This window comes from Cygnus atratus, chromosome 3, assembly GCF_013377495.2.
Source record: "Cygnus atratus isolate AKBS03 ecotype Queensland, Australia chromosome 3, CAtr_DNAZoo_HiC_assembly, whole genome shotgun sequence".
Lineage (NCBI taxonomy): Eukaryota > Metazoa > Chordata > Aves > Anseriformes > Anatidae > Cygnus > Cygnus atratus.
This window is the reverse complement of record NC_066364.1, coordinates 46854274-46875913: the sequence shown is the minus strand read 5'-3', so window position 1 is coordinate 46875913 and position 21640 is coordinate 46854274. Positions and strand designations below refer to the sequence as shown.

General features: G+C 36.9%; 1 protein-coding gene across 1 annotated transcript in view; it reads left to right on the top strand.

Annotated features, from left to right (window-relative positions):
- Positions 1–21200, top strand: part of PREP (prolyl endopeptidase) — a 103790-nt gene extending 82590 nt beyond the window's left edge. The window contains exons 11-15 of the mRNA XM_035564809.2: positions 4566–4702; positions 10614–10708; positions 13057–13188; positions 17895–18051; positions 20386–21200. Of these exons, the coding sequence (XP_035420702.1) occupies positions 4566–4702; positions 10614–10708; positions 13057–13188; positions 17895–18051; positions 20386–20680 (816 nt within the window). The 3' untranslated portion in view covers positions 20681–21200. The remainder of the gene's footprint in view (positions 1–4565; positions 4703–10613; positions 10709–13056; positions 13189–17894; positions 18052–20385) is intronic.
- The last annotated feature ends 440 nt before the right edge of the window (positions 21201–21640 follow it).

Sequence of the window (21640 nt, the reverse complement as noted above, 5' to 3'; positions counted from 1 at the left end):
TGTGACTTACCTCCATGAAGTGCTGAGTAGCAGCTGCTAGGGTTTGTCAGTGGGAGGTGTTGCTACATAGCATCGTTCAGCCTTGGGTGCTGTGTACCTAAATACAGGTTCAAACACCCGAATGCCGCCATCTGTGTAGTCCTGTGCTTCCCTAGCACTGCGTGCATCTTCGTGGTGGCCACAAGTGGAGTCACAGCAGCCTTCTGAAAGGGCAGACATTCCTATCTAGCAGCACAAAACAGCTAAATTTCACAAGACTGCTATGTGCTGTATTTGTTTCAAAAGAAAAGAAATTATCTCAGTAGAACTGTAGTAGAAGACATGGGAACAAAAGTCGTTTTGAAGGCATTGTCTTGTTATTCCCATATTTAAGTTACTGAACACACGATTTTAATGAGGACTGTTCACTCGTGATTTGTATGCCGCCTTAGTTTTTGTAAAATTCTTTGGCATTTTAGCACAATGAATGTCAGTGCAGTGACAAATCTTACCTGGTTTGGATCAAGCACACGCAGACATGGAAAGACTTGATATCTGTGGTATGTGGCAACTAATCTTGAAAGAGAGATTGAGAGAGGCATTTTTAGAATCACTAGTGTCTTTCTAAGAATGATTAGCCTACTGTGATTTAAAGGGTGTTTGCAAATCCCAGAAGTCAAAGTTTCTTTTCATATGTAAAATTCATGTATATGCAAGGAATAATTCTTTCTGAAAAGCCGAACTAATCACTTCTTAATTGGATTTTAATTCTTGTCACTATTAATGAGCCAGAAAAATTAAAATGTTTCTAGACATTCAGATATTGTTTGCAGCTTAAAAATATACACATTGAACCTATTTGGATAAGATTTTTTTAATTATTTTGCGTTTCACAGCAATATTTCAAAACCTGTGTTGAATCTTACCTTTCTAAGGTTAATTTAAAATCTGTACAACTGTAGGGGGCAAGTTTTTTGCTTAGGATGATTTTCAGTTTTATAAAAGTAAAGGGGTTTCAGATGTACGTGTCCTTTTTTCCTTGAACAACTGTGATTACATTCATCCTTCCATCTCTCTATTCTGTAAATGGACAAAAGATTTTTAAAAGTGAGAAAAAGTGAAACCAAATATTTGCAAATTGCTGACTATTTTTAAAAGTGGATGTTTGTATTTAATTTCAGCAGCTTAAAGTACTTTTAGCCGTGTGATGCAGTGTGAGTATTTGGGCAGTTTCATTTTGTTTGTTGTGATGATCATATCACTTCCTTTTGTATAAAAAGATATTGATTTCATATTTACTCACAGGAGAAGCACATAGTGGATGGCTGCCAAAATTATTTTTAATTCAGTGTGTAAGTCTCGATGTCTAGCTATATTATCTTAATAAAAATAAAAGGAAAAACTTTGTTTTCAACCTCTCTCGTTCAAACCCTGTTAACTTTTCAAAAGCTAAACTACTATGTGAAGGAGAGGACGCTTGTCAGTGCAGAGGCAGAAATGGACAAACTTAGCATCTTTCTGAATTTAGGTCTGTGACTATGATGCTAGGTGGTGGTTTTCCTGTTTCCTAAGTAAAGATCACATAACAAATTCTGAATTTTTAAAACAAGCAATAGTTAGGAGGGCAAAGACCTTCATAGGAGTAAAGGTACAGAACATTTTTTATCCTACTTAACCAGTAAGTAAAGTTACAAATCATATCACACAGCTGTTAACTGCATTTACTTGTAGACCTTACTCTGCAGAGTTAAACTTCCAGTGTCTTTGTTAGATGGAAATTGCGCATACGTTGTTTTCAAATGCTAAAGCTTGTTTGTTTAAATATATATATATATATATGTATGTATGTATGTACGAAAGAAGAATGACAAGGATTTTTGTTTGTAGTTTAATCCTCAACTACTCTGTAGTAATGTAGCTGTGCAAGCAGTGTTGCTTTCTCTCTGGATCGTGCTAATAAGAATAAGGGCTCTAAATTAATGCTTCTGGTTCCAGTGGCTGAATTGAGAGTGATTCTTTCTAGCACTGAGACTCCTCTGCCATGTGACAGATAGGGACATTGCTTTGCTTTCTATATGTGCTAATAGCTGTAGTGAAATGAGAGTCTTTATTTGAAAATATGTGAGCAATGAGTAATATAATGTGGCTAGCATAAGTGGATCACTCCTAACTGTGATAAAGCAGAAAACACTAGTACCCTTTTATGAGCATTTACTCTTGTAAAAGCTGTCATCTTCTAAAATTAGACATGAAATGTCATCATGGGAAATTCTTTAGGGCTTGCCCTTTCCAGTTTACCTTAATCTTTGAGATAGAAGCACGTTCCTTTATTGGCTACATGAATAAACCATTGGACTTGCTTCAGAGATAACACCTAATTTAAAGGTGAGATTGAATCAGTTGTTGAAAATAGTCTATTTGGAGAAGCTTAAATAGCTTCGTATATCTCGGTGTCTCACTGAATTGATTTTTTCCCCCTCCCATTTGTTCATCTTGGCGGGAGAGGTAATCATTATTTTAGCAAAGACAGGAATGAAAACTCTTAAATTGCAAATGTCACCTTGACGTGCATCTTTTTTGTTGAGTTTTCATTTAATGGTGTGTTATTTAACCTTAACTGATGATGATGAAAGCCCTACAGAAGTCAGTTTTCAGAGTTGTTTAAAGGAAAAAAAAAGTCTCTTGGTCAGAGAGAAACAAGAAAATTAGTGGTGTCCTTTAATCATCAGGCAATGACTGGCCAACAACATTGAGTGTTACTGGAAACACAGAAGGGCCAGGTGCTCACTTCGTGTAAATTGCCAGCAAGAACTGGAGCTGATGGATAGGATTTCAGAGAGAGGAGTCTCTCCGGAATGCCTCATCTCTGCCTCAACAGTTCTCTTGTCCATCAGCTGTTTTATTTGGTTATAGTGTTCACTTTGTTTGTGGCGTCTAGCTAAATACTTAAAATATGTTCTCTTGTAGTGAGTTCTGATAACCACTTTAGGTAAGATATGTTTGTGGCAGTAGGTGGAAATCTATGTGAAAATGCCTTCAGTGTTTTGTTCTGAATGTTTCCATCTAATGAGAACTAAAATACTGAATTTTACCTGGAATAATCGTACATGATTTGGTGAAGCCTTCAGACATAGAAATAGTTTCGTATGAAATTTCTCATGTTTCCTTAGCCATGATCAAATTAAAATCAAATGGGCTTTTTTTTGGCCATGCTATGTGGATTTCCATGTTTCACATTACAGGCAGCGCTCAGAATAAACGTGTTGCACAGGATCATATTACTGCTGGGTTTCATTAGCTATAAAAATAGATCCTGTTGATCATGTATGCTTTATAAAATATGATAGGTCTGTTTCCTTTAAAAGCACAGAGGTTGTAAATATGCAATGAAGTATGAATGTAATCCTCTGTTACTTCTTCTATGTTCTAGTTAGACTAGAAGCTGCAAATACTGATACCAAAATGAAAGCAATGAGAAGTAGTCAACCAGAACTTGAGGATGAGCAGTAAGCTCCATTCACACCCACGTTTTGTTGACTGTCAAAATGAGATGTGCTGGATCCTAAATTAGAACATGCATGCAGATACATGCATCAAAACAAGAAGACATGGGAATTATGCTAAGCAATTGCAGTGGATATTTCTGTACATGGAATTGAGCTTCTATCTTACTACAGTGCTGTGACAGTAGTAGAAAGGCATATGTGAAAGCATATGCTGTGTGTGGATGCTTGGTATTTGGGGAGTTGGTTTCCTGAAAACCAGCAGATAGCTGTGTTGTCTCACTGTATGGTTTTGGGGGTTCTGCAGTGCTAGCAGTCCTGGTTCTAACTGCTGGGAAATGCCTGAAAATACACCAAATACTACAAAAGTATCTGTCATTGGTTGTTACCACCGTGATGAGGTGAAGTGGTTGTTGAGACAGCTTGGAAAGACTGGCTGGTGCTTGATCCATGTTTGCTGGATCGCCTTCAGCTTGTGATTAAATTTGTATTTTTACAAGCAAAGACCACTGCATCAACTGCAATAAAATAATTCTCTGTGATTTTAGCAGTACAAGAACAAGTCTTCAGGGAGTTTTTACATATTTGTCTGGGAGTCACATAGCTCTTTGTTATCCAAAGCAGTGTAAAGTTTAGTTGGGTGTCACTAAGTCACTACCCTACCGTGAGTTGTTTTTTCTCTATACACTATTCTCTAGTGTCAGAAATTTAGAATTTTTTAAAATGAAATAAATTTAGAAATTAAAATTTTAGATTAAAAATCTGGCTTTAATTCTGTTCATTCTCCTTGTCAGCTCAGTCAGGGTATAGGATGTGTAAAAATGATACAGCCATACCCTTTGTACTGTCTCATTTTGATGTTTTCCAGAGCTGTTAAACAACCAAGCTGGTGATGGCCATTACTTAACATGACCAGGTTGAGTATAAAACGCGAGGGAAAAGGCTGTAGCAATTGGTGCAGATTGCTGAGGAAGTTTTACCCACTGTACAGCAAGGAAGGGATAACCTCTACTTCTCATTTACAGCAGTTACGTAGAGTTACAACAATAACAGCATTTCACATTTCTTCTTGTCTTGTCTTAGGTTTTCTACCCTAGTAAAGATGGTACTAAGATCCCAATGTTTATTATTCACAAGAAAGGAATTAAATTGGATGGTTCTCATCCTGCCTTCTTGTATGGATACGGAGGCTTCAACATATCAATTACACCAAGCTACAGGTAAGCGGGATAATTTATGCCTTCTTCCAAAGTATCTGATGTTAACAACAGTCAGACAGGACTGAGAGCTGGATGGATTGTGGATCTGATAGAGTTAAAGATTTCAGGTCCTTGAAAAGTAAGATGGGGCCACAAGGACTGTACATCAGTGTTCAGGCAGCGTTTATCTGCTTTGCTAGTTCTGAATTCAAGGGTCACAGAAGAAATTTGTGTCAGACTAGAGAAGTGACGTGCTTTTCAGAGGTTTACAGCAAGCACCCTACTCTTTTGGTTATAGCTTAGCCTCTTCCTCCTTTGTCACTAACAGAAAAGCATATGGACATAATGAATTAAACAAGTTTTTGAGCCTTCTGCTGAACTAATAACGTAGGAATTTTCCTTTTTACCCTTTTATCAATTTATACAATTACTTATGACTAAATATTAAAGAAAATATGTGTTTAATGTAAATTATGAAAATAGTTGTGTTTTCACGCTATACTTCTGATGAAATTGTCAGAAGCAAAATCATATGGTGTTCCTTTATAATCAGGAAAGAGAAAAGATGATTCTGTCTCGAGGTTTGTATGATGCAGGCTCTGCATATGCAAAGCAATGCATTGTAAACCAAAAATGCTGTTTGCAAAACAGGATTTGTAGCCCTCAAAAGCCATAAACTTTATTGAATAGATCATCTCTTTAAAGAAAACGCTTATTTCCTCACCCAGGGAATTTGAATAGACTTAGCAAAAGTGGCACTGATTGTCTTAGAGCTTTTAATACATAACAAGTGCTCCTAGGTAAGAGGCAAAAAGAAATGCAAAGGACTGAATGGAGAGCAGTTTTTCAGACAGTAGAAGAGCAGCTCACTAACACAAAAGTAATGTATTATTAAACTGTCCTATTAAATTTGTGTGCTACCAGTCTTGCTTTAGAGTCAGCACATTTCAATAAATCCTTTGTACTGCTTGTTCTTCCAGGTCACTGTGACTGTATTTCTAAATAGCATTTACAAATTCTGGTCCTCTATAGCAAATACCTTGTCTAAGAATGGACCTCACATCTTGCAGTGTGTGATTGTTTGAAAGTTTTTTATATGCCTTGTAAAACTACATTTTTAATTTCCTGTAGTTCTTGTGAGACACAATTATATAACCAGAATAGGTTTTACATTCCTTTTTAGATTAGACTCGAGCATTGGTTTATTACAGTTTATTGTAGATGCTGAAAACTGTGATAAAACCTACCATGTTTTCTTTTCTAAAGTAAATATAATGTATTTATTGATTTGGATTAAAATTTCACATACTGCAGAGCAGACATGAGTTGGTTGCTGGCAAAAGCAGAAATAAGTATCTCACAGTGTGTTGTTCTGTCTCCCTTCCATTAGCCCTGATGCTTGCTGGAACCTTTGCTCGTTTCCCTCACAAGGAAGGCAGAAAACTCTGCTAACAAAAAGAATGGGTGGTTTTCTGCCATTTTGGCAAGTTAAGAATTGACTCACAGGAGTCCAGCAAACATGAGCAGGCAGCAGGAAGGTGTAGCTGACAGAAGGGAGCAGTGACCCAGATCTTCCTGAGCCCCATGAAACTGTACTCTTCTTATTTAAATCAACTGTATAACAATATGAACCTGCAACAGTCCCTTAAAAGTAAACACACAGTGAACTATCAGTCACCTCCAGATCAACATCCATTATTCCACTAACAGTGTAAAGAAAACACAGATGTGCTGCACCTCCCTCCTCATTCTCTCCCCATAACAGCAACACATCCCTTCTCAACCTTTCTCTTTCTAAAAGAAAAATAAGAAAAGCCAAAGCCTTGGAATGCGTCTTTATCTTTAGTAAACTCAGAATTGCATACTTGATGAGGAAGCATGTTCCAAAAGTAAGCAGACAAGATCAGGGAAAGAAATTGTAATAGAGAACCTATGCCAGAAAGGTGAGACTTCTTTCTAGCTCCCCATTTACTTGGGGGATTCAAGTAACATGTGACTATGTCCATGTTACTATATACTGCAGTATTCAGGAGTAGTTCCCAGCTTGAAGTGCTGTTCCCAACACAGCCCTACACCAGTCTTTTTTTGTAGATGAACTCAGGCACAAGTGCTAGAAAAGAGCCACAGTATGGTCAAGGCTGAGGCCTGCCACAGAGTTCATCTGATGCTGAGCCAAGATAGTTATGGAAATGCAACTGAATAACAGCCTACTTGTTAGACACCACCAACAATAAAACACTGTGTTTCTGGGTAAATATTCCTGATTTTTATTTGAACTTAAGGCTCTTGTAACTTTTCACAAAATGTACCCATTAACAGGAGCCAGCTCTTGAGCTTGAGAAACTAATTTTTGCTCTATTCAAAAGCAGGTACAGCTTTTCACTTATTCTTTAACACACACACTTCTTTTTTTTTTCCCCTGAAAGTAAGAGAAACAAATCAACAAGTTAGAGGATCCAAAAATAACTACGAGGCTGAAGTCATTAAGTCAGTTACAGCAGCGTTTTATTTTTGAATACAAGCATGCATCTTTTATGTTCCTTTGGACTGAAGAGCTGTATTTGGTAGCATTTCTAATATGGTGCACACTAGAGCACTGTCATTAATTATACAGCTTGCGTGGCAAGTGAAAGTTAAAATTGATGGAATCAGCACCTGTGGGTTCACAGAGCAGCTGTGGAAATGGTGTTGCAAACCCACCAATAATGCCACAGGTTCTGCTAATTACACCGCAGGAATCAACGTGTTTCGCTGTGTTGTTCTGTATGTACCTCTGTAGGTACAGTAGAAGCAATTTCTAATGTATCCAGAAATACATCTGATTGTGAAGCAGACTGAAATTCTATTTCACTGCTACAGGGCCAGATTTGAGCAAGCCTTTAAGGAAAGAGTGCAGGGGAAGTCCGTAAGCCCGCAAAAAGGTCAAGCAACACAGCATAGACCAGTGCAGAGTGCAAGATTACTCCTCTGTTACCACTCCCTTCAGCTTCACAAAAGCCAAGAAAGCAACAAAGTTAAGTGACACAGGATATTTTTCCCTACCACCATCAACCTGCATTCCTCCAAAGAAAGCTGCAGCAATCAGCTGTAATACCCAACAGTACACCATTAGTTCTGGGAAAGCATTCTTGTTCCTTGAAGCACGGCTCCTCATGTTGTTCTATACTGCAAAAAGTTCTTTTTCTTTTTTTTTTTTTTGTTATACTTCTTAAAAAAGATAACAAGGATAGGAGGGAGCTCTCCAGGGAAAGAACTACCCTCTCCTCCCTCTGCTGACCTTGTCAATCTTTCCTTTATTTTTTCTTTACCCTGCTTCCAGGAGAAGACAAAGAGGGCTGATGAGAAAAAGGCTACAGAGACTGTTAAGAAGGTCAGGGAGCCATGTAACGAGGCATTTTCTGGACATCCAGGGCTACTGGGCAGTTAGCTATGACTCAAGTAGCAAGTTGACTTGAAATTGAATCTGGAAGCAAAAACCTACCTGGAATAACGCAGGAGGCAATAGCAGGGTTTGGTTGAAAATTTATTTTTGTGCTGATTGCTTCGGATTTTCACTTAAAAGTTAGTGAGTCCTGATTATATACTAATAAAACCTGATTCCTTGAATTTAAAAGCTGCTTTGAGAAAGCTTGTTATAAGCTTTAGGCACATCTACCTCAAAGTGTTGGTCAAGTTAAGACTCCCGACTCACTTTACCACTAACTATACCCAAGTGGGTATTAATTGGTTTTTGCAATGACGTTAGTAGATATGTAAGTTGTGGGGTATGGCAGTAATATTATCAGAAGTGCCTAAATCACAGTAGTATTGCTGAGATTGAACACAGATGTACTAAGCCTTACTTTGGCAATATAATGGTTGTTCCCAAACCCTGGAATTCATCCCACTGAGGATCTGTGTGGTAGAAAGAGCATTTGCTCAGGGAAATGGGGACTACCTTCCTATAATAACAGTGACTGACTGCATTAGGAACTCTTCTGAAATTAAGTATCTTATGAGATCACAAGTCACTGAGGCCCCTCTGCAAATTACCTTCAAGTTAGCATCTCTGCTAGAGGAGTCTCTGTGGACAGGATGCACTCAAGAATTTGGTTTTGCATTGCTCAGATTCTTTGTTGGTTAAATATGCTGATTCCTCAGATAGGCACGGTTTCTTTCAGCAAATGGGAAAGATGGACTCTGTTCTGGCATGTTTTGTTTCTTAAATATTCTCAGGCAATATATTTGCGTAACAAATTCATACCTTACCTTCAATTCCTGTTCTTTTACCTTTGATTATTAGAAGATCAAGTAAGTTGGACCAAAATTTCTATTGATTTTGTTTGGGACAGAGACAAGGAAAAGTAGTGCAGAATATTTTGGGAGGTTTTGTGACTTTACCATACCAAAAACTAAGAAGCCATCATCTAATGGGTTAGGCCACTATCAGGTTACTCTGTGTCCACATTAGCAATGTATCAACTTGTAGAAATCAGGCATCCTGGAGTTTGACAGAATAATGCTCTCTGACCTGTGCACAATATGCTTAAAGAATATAAATCTTAAATCCGATCAGCATGTCCTAGTGATCTAAGGAAAAATATGATTCACAGTGATGGAGTTAAGAATTGATCTTCACAGAAGCAGAGAGAATTCATGCCTCCTGAGCCATCTGATGGCCACAGATAACCAGCCCAGGCTGAAAATTTTTCCTTTGGGTTACGGGAGTACAAAAATCTCTTACCAGTCATCCTTTTGCTTTTCTCTTGTTTTCTTAATCCTTGGTATATACTGTCAAGACCAATGCCAGTACATAGATAATTGCTTTGGGAGGTATGAAACATACTTATTTTGATACTACATCCACGTGTGAGACACTGTAAGACTACTGTCTTTCAGGACATTTCTGATAAGCAGTAGGGGGACTTAAAAATAAGAAGGCCCAACCCTTGCTCTTGTCGTTGAGTAGGATTAATTTTTGCAGGCAATGGTTTCTTGTAAGAGCAAAGATTTCAAGAAGATAAGAAATTTTAACCTACTAGGAAAAAAAAAATTGTTGGGATTAAGTTTGAATATATTAGTGTTCCCTTTGGCGTATGCATGGTTTGCCATCTGCAGCTTTTGCTATGTTAAGCTACTACCTCAACAGATCAGAGATCTATTTTTCTTCTTAATTGTTAAATATAATCTGAGTTACTTCAATCCCTTTTAAAAATATAGTAATAACTTTGGTACTTTTGCAATTTAACATTTTTCTAAAAATTCATGTTAGGTTAGCTTTCAGACAGGTTTGAAAGATATCAGGGAAGGCAGAACTTGTAATTTCAGTTTTTACTATTTGTTATGCATTTAACAATGCAAGTAGAAAATAATGAGGGAAGGGGATTGACCAGAACTTGACTGCAGACCCTGCAGAACTTTTCTTTGCAAATGCAATTTTATAAAGGTCAAAGAAAAAGTGTTAAGCAGAAGCTGAAAATACCAGCCCATAAGCAAAGGTCATGTGCTGATCATAAGTCTTAATTCTTTGCTTTCTTCATTGGGCTAAACCCTGAAAAAGCAAAGGGCCCTCCACAGAGGAGCAGTTAGAAAGCCATGGGGATCCAGTGGTACTGTACAGCTTTTGTCTCCACACTGAAGGCTTCAGAGATGATCAAAAAATGGCGACATGTCTTGGAGGGTTGTCTTCTAGGCAGAATCACTGGCTGCTCTCCTCCAAAGTGCAGAACTAAAGTAGCAGTGCAGGTTCCTTTTGAGAGGCTGCAGAGTGTTTCATTTCCACAGAAAACCATTGAAGAAAGCCTGGCTACTCAGGTTTGCTGTCAGGGCAGGACTTTGCTCATGATTTCATCATTGATCTTGGGAGAGATCTTTTCCTAAAAGTATTTTTATAAAAGTGTTAGGAATGTAAGCGGTTGGAAATCTGAAAATAATCCTTTGTTTGCTTTTTCAGTGTGTCCAGACTTATTTTTGTGCGACACCTAGGAGGTGTTCTAGCAGTGGCAAACATCAGGGGCGGTGGTGAATATGGAGAGACCTGGCACAAAGGTAAATCAGTCCAAGCAGAGGAACAAAACTGCAGGCTTAGCCGTGAAGATGACAACATTCTTTCTTTCCCTCTTCCATACTCATATCACCTTCTGGCTTGTAATTATTCCATAGAAAGTCTTTTTTTTCTTATTCAAATATATGTACATTTTTTTTCTTATTCATATGACATGTAGCTTGTCCAGTGTTATCTGATATTTCCAGTGAATTTTTGCAACCTACCTTAAAATATTTTTGTAGAAAAACAATATATTCCAAGAAAATTCTTACATTTTTTTTTTTTTTAAATAAGATGACCTTCCTAGACTCACAGCATCTGGAAATCTAGCTATTTATCTGAACTATCTTCCAAAAATGTCTGTGTTGCAAGAGATCCGCCTCACTTTCACATACCTTTTATGTTATGTGTAGTTGCACGTGACCCCACAGTTCTAGATCCCCAAGGCAACACCAACTGACTGCTTAGTCTTTCTTGGTATCACAGAAAGAAGTTAGCCATTTGCAGAACCTTACAGAAGGTGTGAACTGTGGAGTTCAAAATGCATCTATTCCAGCTTTGCATGTTAGAAAACAGACGTCAACAGATTGGTTTTGCACAATTTATGAATAGGCCAGGTTTCGTTTTTTATTTAGAGAATGAGATTTTCATACAAACTTCAGTCAGCTCCACAAATGCAGTGGCATATCACACACTCTGTACTCTTAGGAGGTCCAGCTTCTTGTAGACAGGCATTCTTTAAGCTGCCTTCAATGCTTCAGGGAAGCCAGGTCACTCACTACAGAACTACGTCATCTCTTTCCCTTTTTCTTAGTACCTTTGATGTATTACTCCATATTTTTGCAGTACGGTCCTTGTTTAAATCCTTTGATTGCCTTTGTCAGCTTGTCTGATTGTTGACAATTTTCTGCATCCCTTCACTAGAGGAAAAAGCTGAAGAAAGTCACACTCAGCTGCATAACATACACAGTCATTATTCAGTGATGATGCCTTATTAATATCCCAAGAATATGATGGATAAGTTGCTGGAGATGATGTCAGTTAGGCAAATGGACCAGAACAGTGATATTTATGATGCAACAGTTTGCATTGGGAGTAATCCATAATAACTTTGCATCAAACAAAATGGTATTCCCAGATCATTACATCTGTCTATTTTCATTTCATCTGTGGTAACTTTTTGTCTGGGTCATTTCCTCACAATTGAGTTAAAGATGTAATGGTTTTATAAATAGAAGCTATATAAGCTTGCAGATGCAGGATATTGTTGCTAAAGGTGAAGTATCCTTCATTAATTTTAATTTGCCAATTGATTTGTAATAGGTTTTAATAAAATTTATCTTAATATGATAATGCTTTTTTTAGTCCACCTATTTCCTGCTTAGTTTTGACCCAAGTCTTTTATTGCAGTTGCGAAATTAGATATGCATCTGTTCTTTGTTAACTCTAAAAGCAATTACAGAAGACTGTTTAACTGTATAGACAGGATTCTGACCTTACACCAGAACTTTAAGCAGAGTAGTAAGATTTATTTCTCCTTTGTTGCCACACTTTTGAAGAATGTTTTCATTGTCCCAACGTCTCTCTCTTCTACAGTCTTGTTAATGTGAGAATGATGTTTGTTTTAAAAAAATAAATTACTGACTCCAATCCTACAGGGAGATCTATATGACTAAAAGCTAGAGTTTTCTTACCTGACTTTTTGCAACAGAGAAATGAAGCATCCAGGGTAAGCTGAGTGTGTGGGATCATTGGATAGACAGTGGAGATAGTGACACCTCCAGATGATAGCTCATTCCACTTATTTTAGAGTGAAGTCCTTATTTGACCACAGGCATATATCACCTGATTTGAAAGCATAATAGAAAAAAAAGGTAAATTGCCAGCCACATATTCTATGCCCAGGAAATTAGAAGTCCTTATTTTATATAGGAGCAAATTTGAAGTTTTATTCCCTTAAGAAAGTGCCACTGTGTTTAATGCTGTTAAAGTCCCATTAAATCAAACCTCAAGTGGATTGTATGTGGTCATTTTGTTTATATTTTGCAACACAAAGCTTTTAGCTTTAATTTTTCTGGTTTGGAATGTTACCTGGCACTCACTCCACGGTATAGGTATGTATTATTCAGAATTTCTGAAAGCATTAGAGTTATCGACAGAACCATTTTATACTCTCTGTGTTGAAAGAATCTTTCATTTTTGCTGTCTTTCTGACCTGTATCAATTATTAAAATGTTCATGAAACTGGAACTGTTCCCGGGTATTTTTGCGCACATGTTTTTCTGAATAGATGGTATTAAATGGATTTTATGGAATTGGAATCAACTGATTTGTTTTATTTGTGTGCTAGGTGGTATCTTGGCCAACAAACAAAATTGCTTTGATGACTTTCAGTGTGCTGCCAAATACCTCATCAAAGAAGGCTACACATCTCCAAAGAAGTTGACTATTAATGGAGGCTCAAATGGGGGCCTATTAGTTGGTAAGAACGGCTTGTATATTTCCTGGGTTTGGTGCTTTCCTGGGGTTTATCAAAGTAACCAGACTAAAATATATCAGATCATCTTCTTCAAGGATTGCCAGAATGTCAGCGCAATAATATATACCAAGCATTAAATTCCACTTCAGTTCCGCTTCATTTGACGTTCCCAAAGAACATTGGAACTCTGCAGTCTAACAAATGCTGACTGTTAAAAGCCATGCTTACGATTACTTTATGTGCTAGAGCAAACCCTATGGTAAAATCAGAGAGTAAGAATGCTTTAAAAAAAGGTTAGTTATTTTAATTTATTTCTTAAGGCTAATTAGTATGAATCAATAACAGAACAAACAGAAAATCTGTTATATAGCATCAGGAAACTTTGTTGCATAAACCAGAATCCCATGTTCTGCAGTCCTTCATCAGTTTCTCAGTAGTCGTGCATTCCAATTCTTAGAGGGAAAATGAAAACATGACAGTTCTGCATTTAAGGTCTCTGTACAGAAACACATTGACTGCTTGACTGTACTCTAATTGTGTAGAGTTAAAACAGGACCACAAATAAAACCATGCAAAATGAAATGCAAAATGCAAGTACAGTTACGTGAAAAAGTCATGGTCTTTTGACAGCCTATGTAAACGTAGTACCATTGTTACAAAGGCATCTTGTTCACACATAATATACTACTGTGTTCTTAAATTCAAGGAAATTAATAGCCTTCTCAGAAAAGCTTTCACAAAAATCCCATAGTCTAAGTAGTATTTAAAGAGCTACAGAATTTATTTCTGGTTATATCCCAGTGTCTAAAAGTGGTAGAAGAAAAAGAAATGATTTTATTCAGTCTTGAAAGGAGAAGGAAGTGCAAAGGAATAATGTTGAGGTTTGTTTGGATTTCTTTAAACAACATGAAATACATATGACAGTATGACAGAGATGAGCTACTCATGAGAAGGAAAAAAAGCATATTTCAAGTTCATAAACATCTGGTTTATAGAAAAAGAGCAGATTTAGTAGGACCACCCTTTGCATGCTCTGTTTTTTATACTCCTCCCTATTTATCTGCTGCTGAATACTGGCTCTATTGATTTTTGTTTGTTTTTGAGTAAGCTAGTATCCTCTCTAAGAAACAAGATTTGGAGTTACACAAGTCTTTGGTCCAAGCCATGTTGGCCATTCCTGCTTTCTTATTAAAAAAAAAAAAAGTCAATTCTTTAAATAACATCTTAAGTATACATGTAAAGTTATATTTTTGCTTTCTGCATATATCCTTCTAAGTTACAGATGGCAAGAGGTGTTTGTGCATTGTAAGAAAGAACATTAGTAGAAATGGATGAAAATAGAAAAGGAAAAATGGTTTGCACACCATTGGGAGTGCAAGCACTGCACAGTCCATTTTATGTGAGCACAAATATTTATCTGAACATTCAGTTATGCCGTGTAACATGTTGGAAGTTTAAAATAGTATTTTCAGAAGCTTGCTTGGACTTCAGTTTCACTCAGGATGGGATTCATCCTACCCAGCTTTAGCCATCAAAAAATCTGTGTTTCTGCCTGAAAAAGTCAGCTGGGCTCCTTGTTTTGGTTAGGGGAAGCAAGTGACATCTGCAGAGTGCACAGCATGCCAGTGTGAGACAGGTGCTGTGAGTCTAAACCTCTCTGCTGTGAAAAGCCTAGTGTTAGAAACGTTCAGTTGCGATTGCAGGCTGATTACAATCCAGCTGGGTTTTCTTGCTCTTACTGAGCCAGATAGGGATTTTTCTTGACTGGGTAAAATTAGGTGAATTTAGGAAATACTCGTAAGAGTTTTTTCATCAAAGAAAACCTAAATTTTGCAATAGCTGTTCCTGCAACACTAGAGAACATAACAGATATTTTAGGTGCAAGGACACAGTGCTAGATTTTCTTAGTTTTCATTTATTGAGGAAAAAACTGACAAGGAAGAGTACTGTTATTCTTCCAAAATACTGTTTCCTTTTTAGGCTTAACTAACAGCAGGTGCCTCTGAGGAGTGCAGGGCTCTGAGCTCTTGCCTCATTCAGCTGCAAAACAAGACTTCCTTGTCCTGCAGAGTGTCATCCCAAAGCTTAGCAGAGTAGCACAGCTGTGAGCTGAAAACCTCCTTCATGCAAATGCAGTGTTCGACCTCTCGTGTTTGCTTGGACAAACAGTTCCGAGGTTCTGAAATCTTATTTTAGTACCAAATTTTAAAGCTCAATGTGTAGAGGGGTAAAACTCATGAGTAAATTCTTGTCCGAGGTAACAGTTCATCAATGCATGTAATTATGGCTAATTAAAGGGGTGCAGTGGGAACTGATGAGTCTCCATAAGTGTTTTCTTACTGAAGTAACAATTCAGAGAGCTAAGAGCAGCAGTTTTGATACAGTCCCAAGCAATACATGGTGCTTCAAGAGATTCTGAAATGAAGGGTACTAAAATTCAATCTTACAATAGGTATTGAGGCTTTTTTTTTTTCCTACCAGAACAGCATTTCTGTTCAAAAAAGGAAATAACATTAAAAGGAGGGGTTTGATCAAAAGATACAGATAAAAGGATGACGACCTTTTAGGCAGCAGCTATTTAAGACACCATACATACCTTATGGAGACGGCACAGAAAGGACCCAGGAAGAGTCATGTGGTTATACGTCAGAGATGACCAGAAGTAAAATAACGTCTTCCAGAAAGCAGAAATCACATGGAAACGAAGAAAATAGGATAGAGGTAAACTGACAGGGACTGATGGAGCACAGGAGATTTTTGTTAGCAATTTGCTCATCAAAAAGATTGGCAATAAAAACTTTCTGTGCACATCAAAGCAAGAGGCTGGCCAGAGAATCTGTGGGGTCATGAGGTATAAAAGGAGCACTAAAGAAAGATAATGGCAGAGCAGAACAACTAAATGCTCCATTTATGTTGATGTTCCCTCCTGGGGAGCACGGGGAGTTCCCTGCACCGGAGTCTGTCTTTGTGGGGAATACTCTGAGGAGCTGACTCAAGCTGAAGCATCAGCAGAAGAGGTTTTGGAATAAATCAATCAACTGAAAAGCAGCGTCTTGCCAGGACCAGATGGTGCACACACAAGATCTGAAGTGAACTCCAGTGTGAAATTGCAGACTACTAAGTCTGAATATCTGAGGAACAGAAGGGGATGAGTGTAATGCCAATTTTTAAAGTGGCAGTCCACAAACAGCAGATCAGTAAATCTGACTTCTGTAACAGGCAAGCTAATTGAAACCAATAAGTAATAGTTGACACGCCTAGGGAAGAATTTTTCAGGCTGAAGTTGCAGCTTGCAAATCTTAAAGCTACTTGAAGGAGTCAGGGAGCATGTGGTGCTTGTAACAGTGGTCTAGTTATTCTTGGATTTTTCAGAGGCTTTTGACAAAATCCCTTGCGCAAGGCTATGCAAGAAAGTTCTTGCTGAGCTGGAAGGAAGGTCATGTTACAGCAATAGCCTGCTTAGCAGAAAGCAAAGAAATGGGAGTCAATCCATTTTCACAATGGACAAAAATGAGAAGATAAAGAATTTGGGAACAACTGTGCCTAGATGTGGATGCACGGTGATTAGCTCTGAATTAAGGAAGGAATTTTGAGATCCATTGTAGTTTGGTGAAAATCTCAGTGATATTATTTCTTATGCTACAAATAAGTAGGGGAATATGTAAAAACCTCAGGCGATAGATTTAAATCAGGCAACAGAAGTTGGATTGAAGAACTCATTGCTACAGGTTATCACAACACTAGATACATAAACATTCAGAAAGGAAAAAATTGTATTTATGGAGGATATTTGTTTTGATGCCTGCAGATAATCTCTAACTGAGGGTAAACCTAACCAACTAGTTGCAAAAACTGGTAATGTACAGGAAATCTCTCAGTATTTGCTTTATTTCTTACAGCTTTTCCCACAGCATCTGCCAGTTGCCACTCTTGTAAATTGAACGCTGAGCTAGATGGAGAAATACTCTGCTTATTTTTATAATATGAGGCAAGCATTATTCTTAAAGAAATTACCTATTCCAGTAGCAGGAAGATGAAAATCATTAAAAAAAACTAATTTGCTTTATTAAAATGAGGTTGTTCCTCTGATTTTTAATAATTTGCTTTTATTAGAACTCTTTTCATATGGATTTACATAGTAATTATAGAGGAAAACTTTCATCAGTAAATGGAGTTTTTTTTCTCCTTAATGTCTTTTCTTTATTGACAGTGTTGTTAGAAGTTCAGAAAGTGAATGGTTTACTAAACTTCAATTTCAGTAATCTGAAAGCTCACATATTTAAAAAGTACGTGTTGTCTTTGGAAGGCAGTTTTTTAAGAACAGTATGTTTGGAGGAGGGAAGTAGCGCTTAAGCTTTTTTGAAAATGCCATCTTTGGGAGGTATTTATCCATTTGTATATTTGCTTTCTGTTTTGCTTAAAAGACTATTTGATTTCTTAGACGCCGGCAGGCTTCTCTGTGTAATTGGTTTTATATTGTATTCAAGTTCTTCGGCTTCAGATACTGTATGGGAACCTATATTTCTTCTCTTGTTGTTTTGACTTAACAGTTCTATGATGTTTTTTTTTCTTTTGAAAAGAAACTCCACATTTATAAAAGACAGCTATGCAGAAGTTGGTCTGACATGAACTTGTTGGCAGTGGACCTTTCACTGCTGAGCCTAATTCTTTAAGATAAGAATACTAACAGAGTTGTTTTCCTGTCAAAGCTGCCTGTGCTAATCAGCGCCCCGACCTCTTTGGTTGTGTTATTGCCCAAGTGGGAGTGATGGATATGCTCAAGTTCCACAAGTATACCATTGGCCACGCCTGGACTACTGACTATGGTTGCTCTGACTGTAAAGAGCAGTTTGAATGGCTGTGCAGGTAAGTGTCTTTTAAATATTTCTGTGGTTGTTAAAATGCAAACTTGCTCAACAGTTTCAGGTTGTCATGATCAATAGCTATTCGAAGAATTATTTCATCCTTGCAAAGAATTATTTCCTCCTTTCCCACACTGGATTTAGGGAGTTTAGAATTGCCTTAGAAGTCAGCTTTGCTTGAACAACTGTCTTCGAAACCCTGTTGATTCAACTGGTCATAGTTTCAAAGACCATATTCTACTATCAGCTTTAATGATTTATAAGATACTCTTTCTGAATAATGACTACTTTAGGCTGTAACAACAGAATTTACTCAAGTGAGCCACTACATAAATTGTACTTTTTATGATGGGGGATAGATCATCACCATTATGAATTATATTATACAAGGTGGATAGGGTTTATTTATAGGAATTGAATGGCAGTAGACCACAACACAGAATATTAATTCAGTTCTCAGCCTCTTGCTGAGAAGGTCTGGAAAGATTATTTAGAAGAAAAAAAATCAAAGAAACAGTGTGTGCGAACAGAAATGGTCTAAGTATTTGTATGGTAAATACTGACCGAGAGTGCCATCATTTTAAAATATTTTTCTGGCATCTCATCTCCTGTTATTGTATTTATTATACCTTTAGTAATGAAGATTGACATTACAGGAAAATGCCTCAGACATACTAAACAATTTGGCTAGTCTGAAATGTAATAGTGTTTAGATACATTTTTTAGTTTAGAAAAAAAAGTCATATCCAAATGCTAGAGTCAGTTGGGCCCACTGTAATTAGTTTGTTTCAAGGCCTCCTGCTGTTCAATTTAAGGTTTCAGTGGCAAACACATTTTTGTAAATATAGTGCACAAAACAATTAACAAATCTCATAATTCATCTTATTAGTAGCTTTCAAAACAAGATTATTTAAAATGATCCAGATAATCTTGATGATTTTGAACAATAAAATTTGCCAGAACATGTGTGAATTCAGATACTCTGAAAAGGTAAAGTGGAAGCAAAGTTTTAAAATTCAGCCTGTGATTAGGAGAAATGCATATGTAGAAAGCGGTCATTCTGTACCTACTTATATTCATTATACTTAACTCACAAAATTTAAATGTATAATTTTAAAAACATCTTCCATGACAATACATTAAATACTTAATTCTTGATGGGAAAAGTTCAGCTGCTTTGTTTCGTGTTCAACTGTCAAAGTATCAAAGTATCAAGATAAGTAGTGTTGCATAGATGTCGTCCTTACAGATACTGAAAAAATACTTAAGGCAAATAGTTTGCTATGTGCTGGCCATTATTTAGCTTTTTTTCAAAACAAATCATCTACAAATTCACTGATTTCTTCATTTCCACCTAAAAAATAACGCTAGGAAACTGTTGGGTTAGACATTCAAGTGTTGTCATGTGTTCTTAAAAATAATTCGGGTTTACTGTACAAATACTCATCCACATGTGAAATTGATTAAAAAGTAAAGCAAAATTCTCTTTGTATTTCCTGTGATGAAATAGGAAAAAAAAGAAAACTACGACCCGACTCTTGATTTAAGAAATGTAACGTTCTTTCTAGCTGTAGCTTTGTCTAAATGAAGTGTGAAATGGTTAGGTGGAATACTGTGTGACTTACTATTACATTTAATTTCTAAAATCTGAGAGTATCTTGAGTATCTTGTGTTGAGATATGCAAATATATTTTTAATGTTATGCTGCAGTAGTTTAAAAAAAAAAAAAAAAAAAAGTAAATTCTCCTGCAATGAAAACAAGTTTTTGTAAGTCAGATTATTCCTTGGTCAAAAAATAGGAATCAGTCTTCCTTTGAAATCAGGAAAACCTACAGTTTCCTTTCAGTTTCCTGCATGGTATTCCCTTATGCATGTTCAAAAGTGGTGTAAATATTAGAGGAAGCAAATTTCGTAAGCCTACAGCACTTGTGGCTTATTATCAGAATCTGTTTCCAAATTTGCATGGAAAAAAGCTATTCACATGCAGACCTGGACTACATATGTGCTGGGGAAAAGTCTTGATTTTCCCTGCAGGATGGATCCTGCAATGAACTTTACAGCTTTTGCTGAAGTTTCCCTGTTACCCATTCCTGATTTTTTTTTTTATATTTCTATAAGATGTATGCATATGCCTCTCTGAAATTAAACAATGTACTTCACATTTGAGAGCCAGAGATCTATGACGTATCGTTTGCCAGTGGTATAATTCTGACCTTTACAACTGGGAATTGTAGCATTATGAGTGCTATCAAATGCCGCTGTGACTATTTCAACAGGAGAAGACTGTCTTGTTGGGTCTTGAGGAAAAAATATGTAAACATTTGTGTGCTTTCCTCAGGTACTCTCCGCTTCACAATGTCAGACTACCAGAAGATGATGGCATCCAGTATCCCTCTACGCTGCTCCTCACAGCAGACCACGATGATCGTGTGGTCCCTTTACATTCGCTGAAGTTCATTGCTACTCTGCAGTACATTGTGGGCCGAAGCCGTAAACAAACCAATCCACTTCTCATCCATGTTGACACCAAAGCTGGGCATGGAGCAGGAAAGCCAACTGCTAAAGTTATAGAAGAAGTGTCAGATATGTTTGCTTTTATAGCACGATGCCTAAGTCTTGATTGGATTGAATAGGCAAAATGTTTATTACTGTCTCCTTTAGAAAAAAGGGCTTTAACACCATTTAAGACCAACCAGACTACTACTTGGTGTAGTACTTACATTTAAGAACTGCAGTTTAATATTTTATTGATCCAACCTGCTATGGAATTTTGATCTTCTGTGCTTCCCTTTTTTTAGTGTTTCTTTGAATTTCTTTTCTACTGCGTTTCAGAGTACGTTTTAAGTAGCATGTTCAGATAAATAGCTGAGCTACTGTCAGTGCTATCGTGAGCATTTAGATTCCAGAGTTAGTGCTAGTTGAGCTGATTTCATGTAAACAATTTTAATGTATTTTGCACCAATAAGCATATCCAGGTCAACTGTAATTAAATGTAAGTACTGTCCACATACAAGAACTCTGAGCATACTTTATTTACACAGTAACTTATTTAAGAATGGAAATTGAAAGTGTTCTTTAATAATCATGAAATACTGAAGAGATGGTAATCTGGGTAATTAATTACCGAAATATTATTAAAAACCTTATATTTCATGCTGTTTGTAACTGTGTTACAGTCTATGATATCAGTGTTGCTAATTTTTTTTTCTTTCTAAAAAGACTTCAAACTATCACTGATTTTCTCTTCCGTCATTTATTTCCACATAGAAGAGAAAAACTTGAAGAATTCTTAGATTCTCATTCTAAGCTCAGTCCAGGTACGCATATACACTTCACAGTGTTCCCTGTCTGCTGTTAGCTCTTTAACTATTTCTTAACAGTAGACCAGACACTCATTTGTTCAGATTGTTCAAATTTAAGTTTTCCAGATGCATCTGACAGAATATTCTCTAAGGAGCCAAAATCTGAAGATACATATATAATCTAGTCCTGGCTGCAGAACAACAAAAGCACGTAGGCAGACTCCTTAATGGTTTGACACACATAGTATTTGAGCTGCCATTTCCTGACTTTGATTTAGGCTGTAGAGCGAT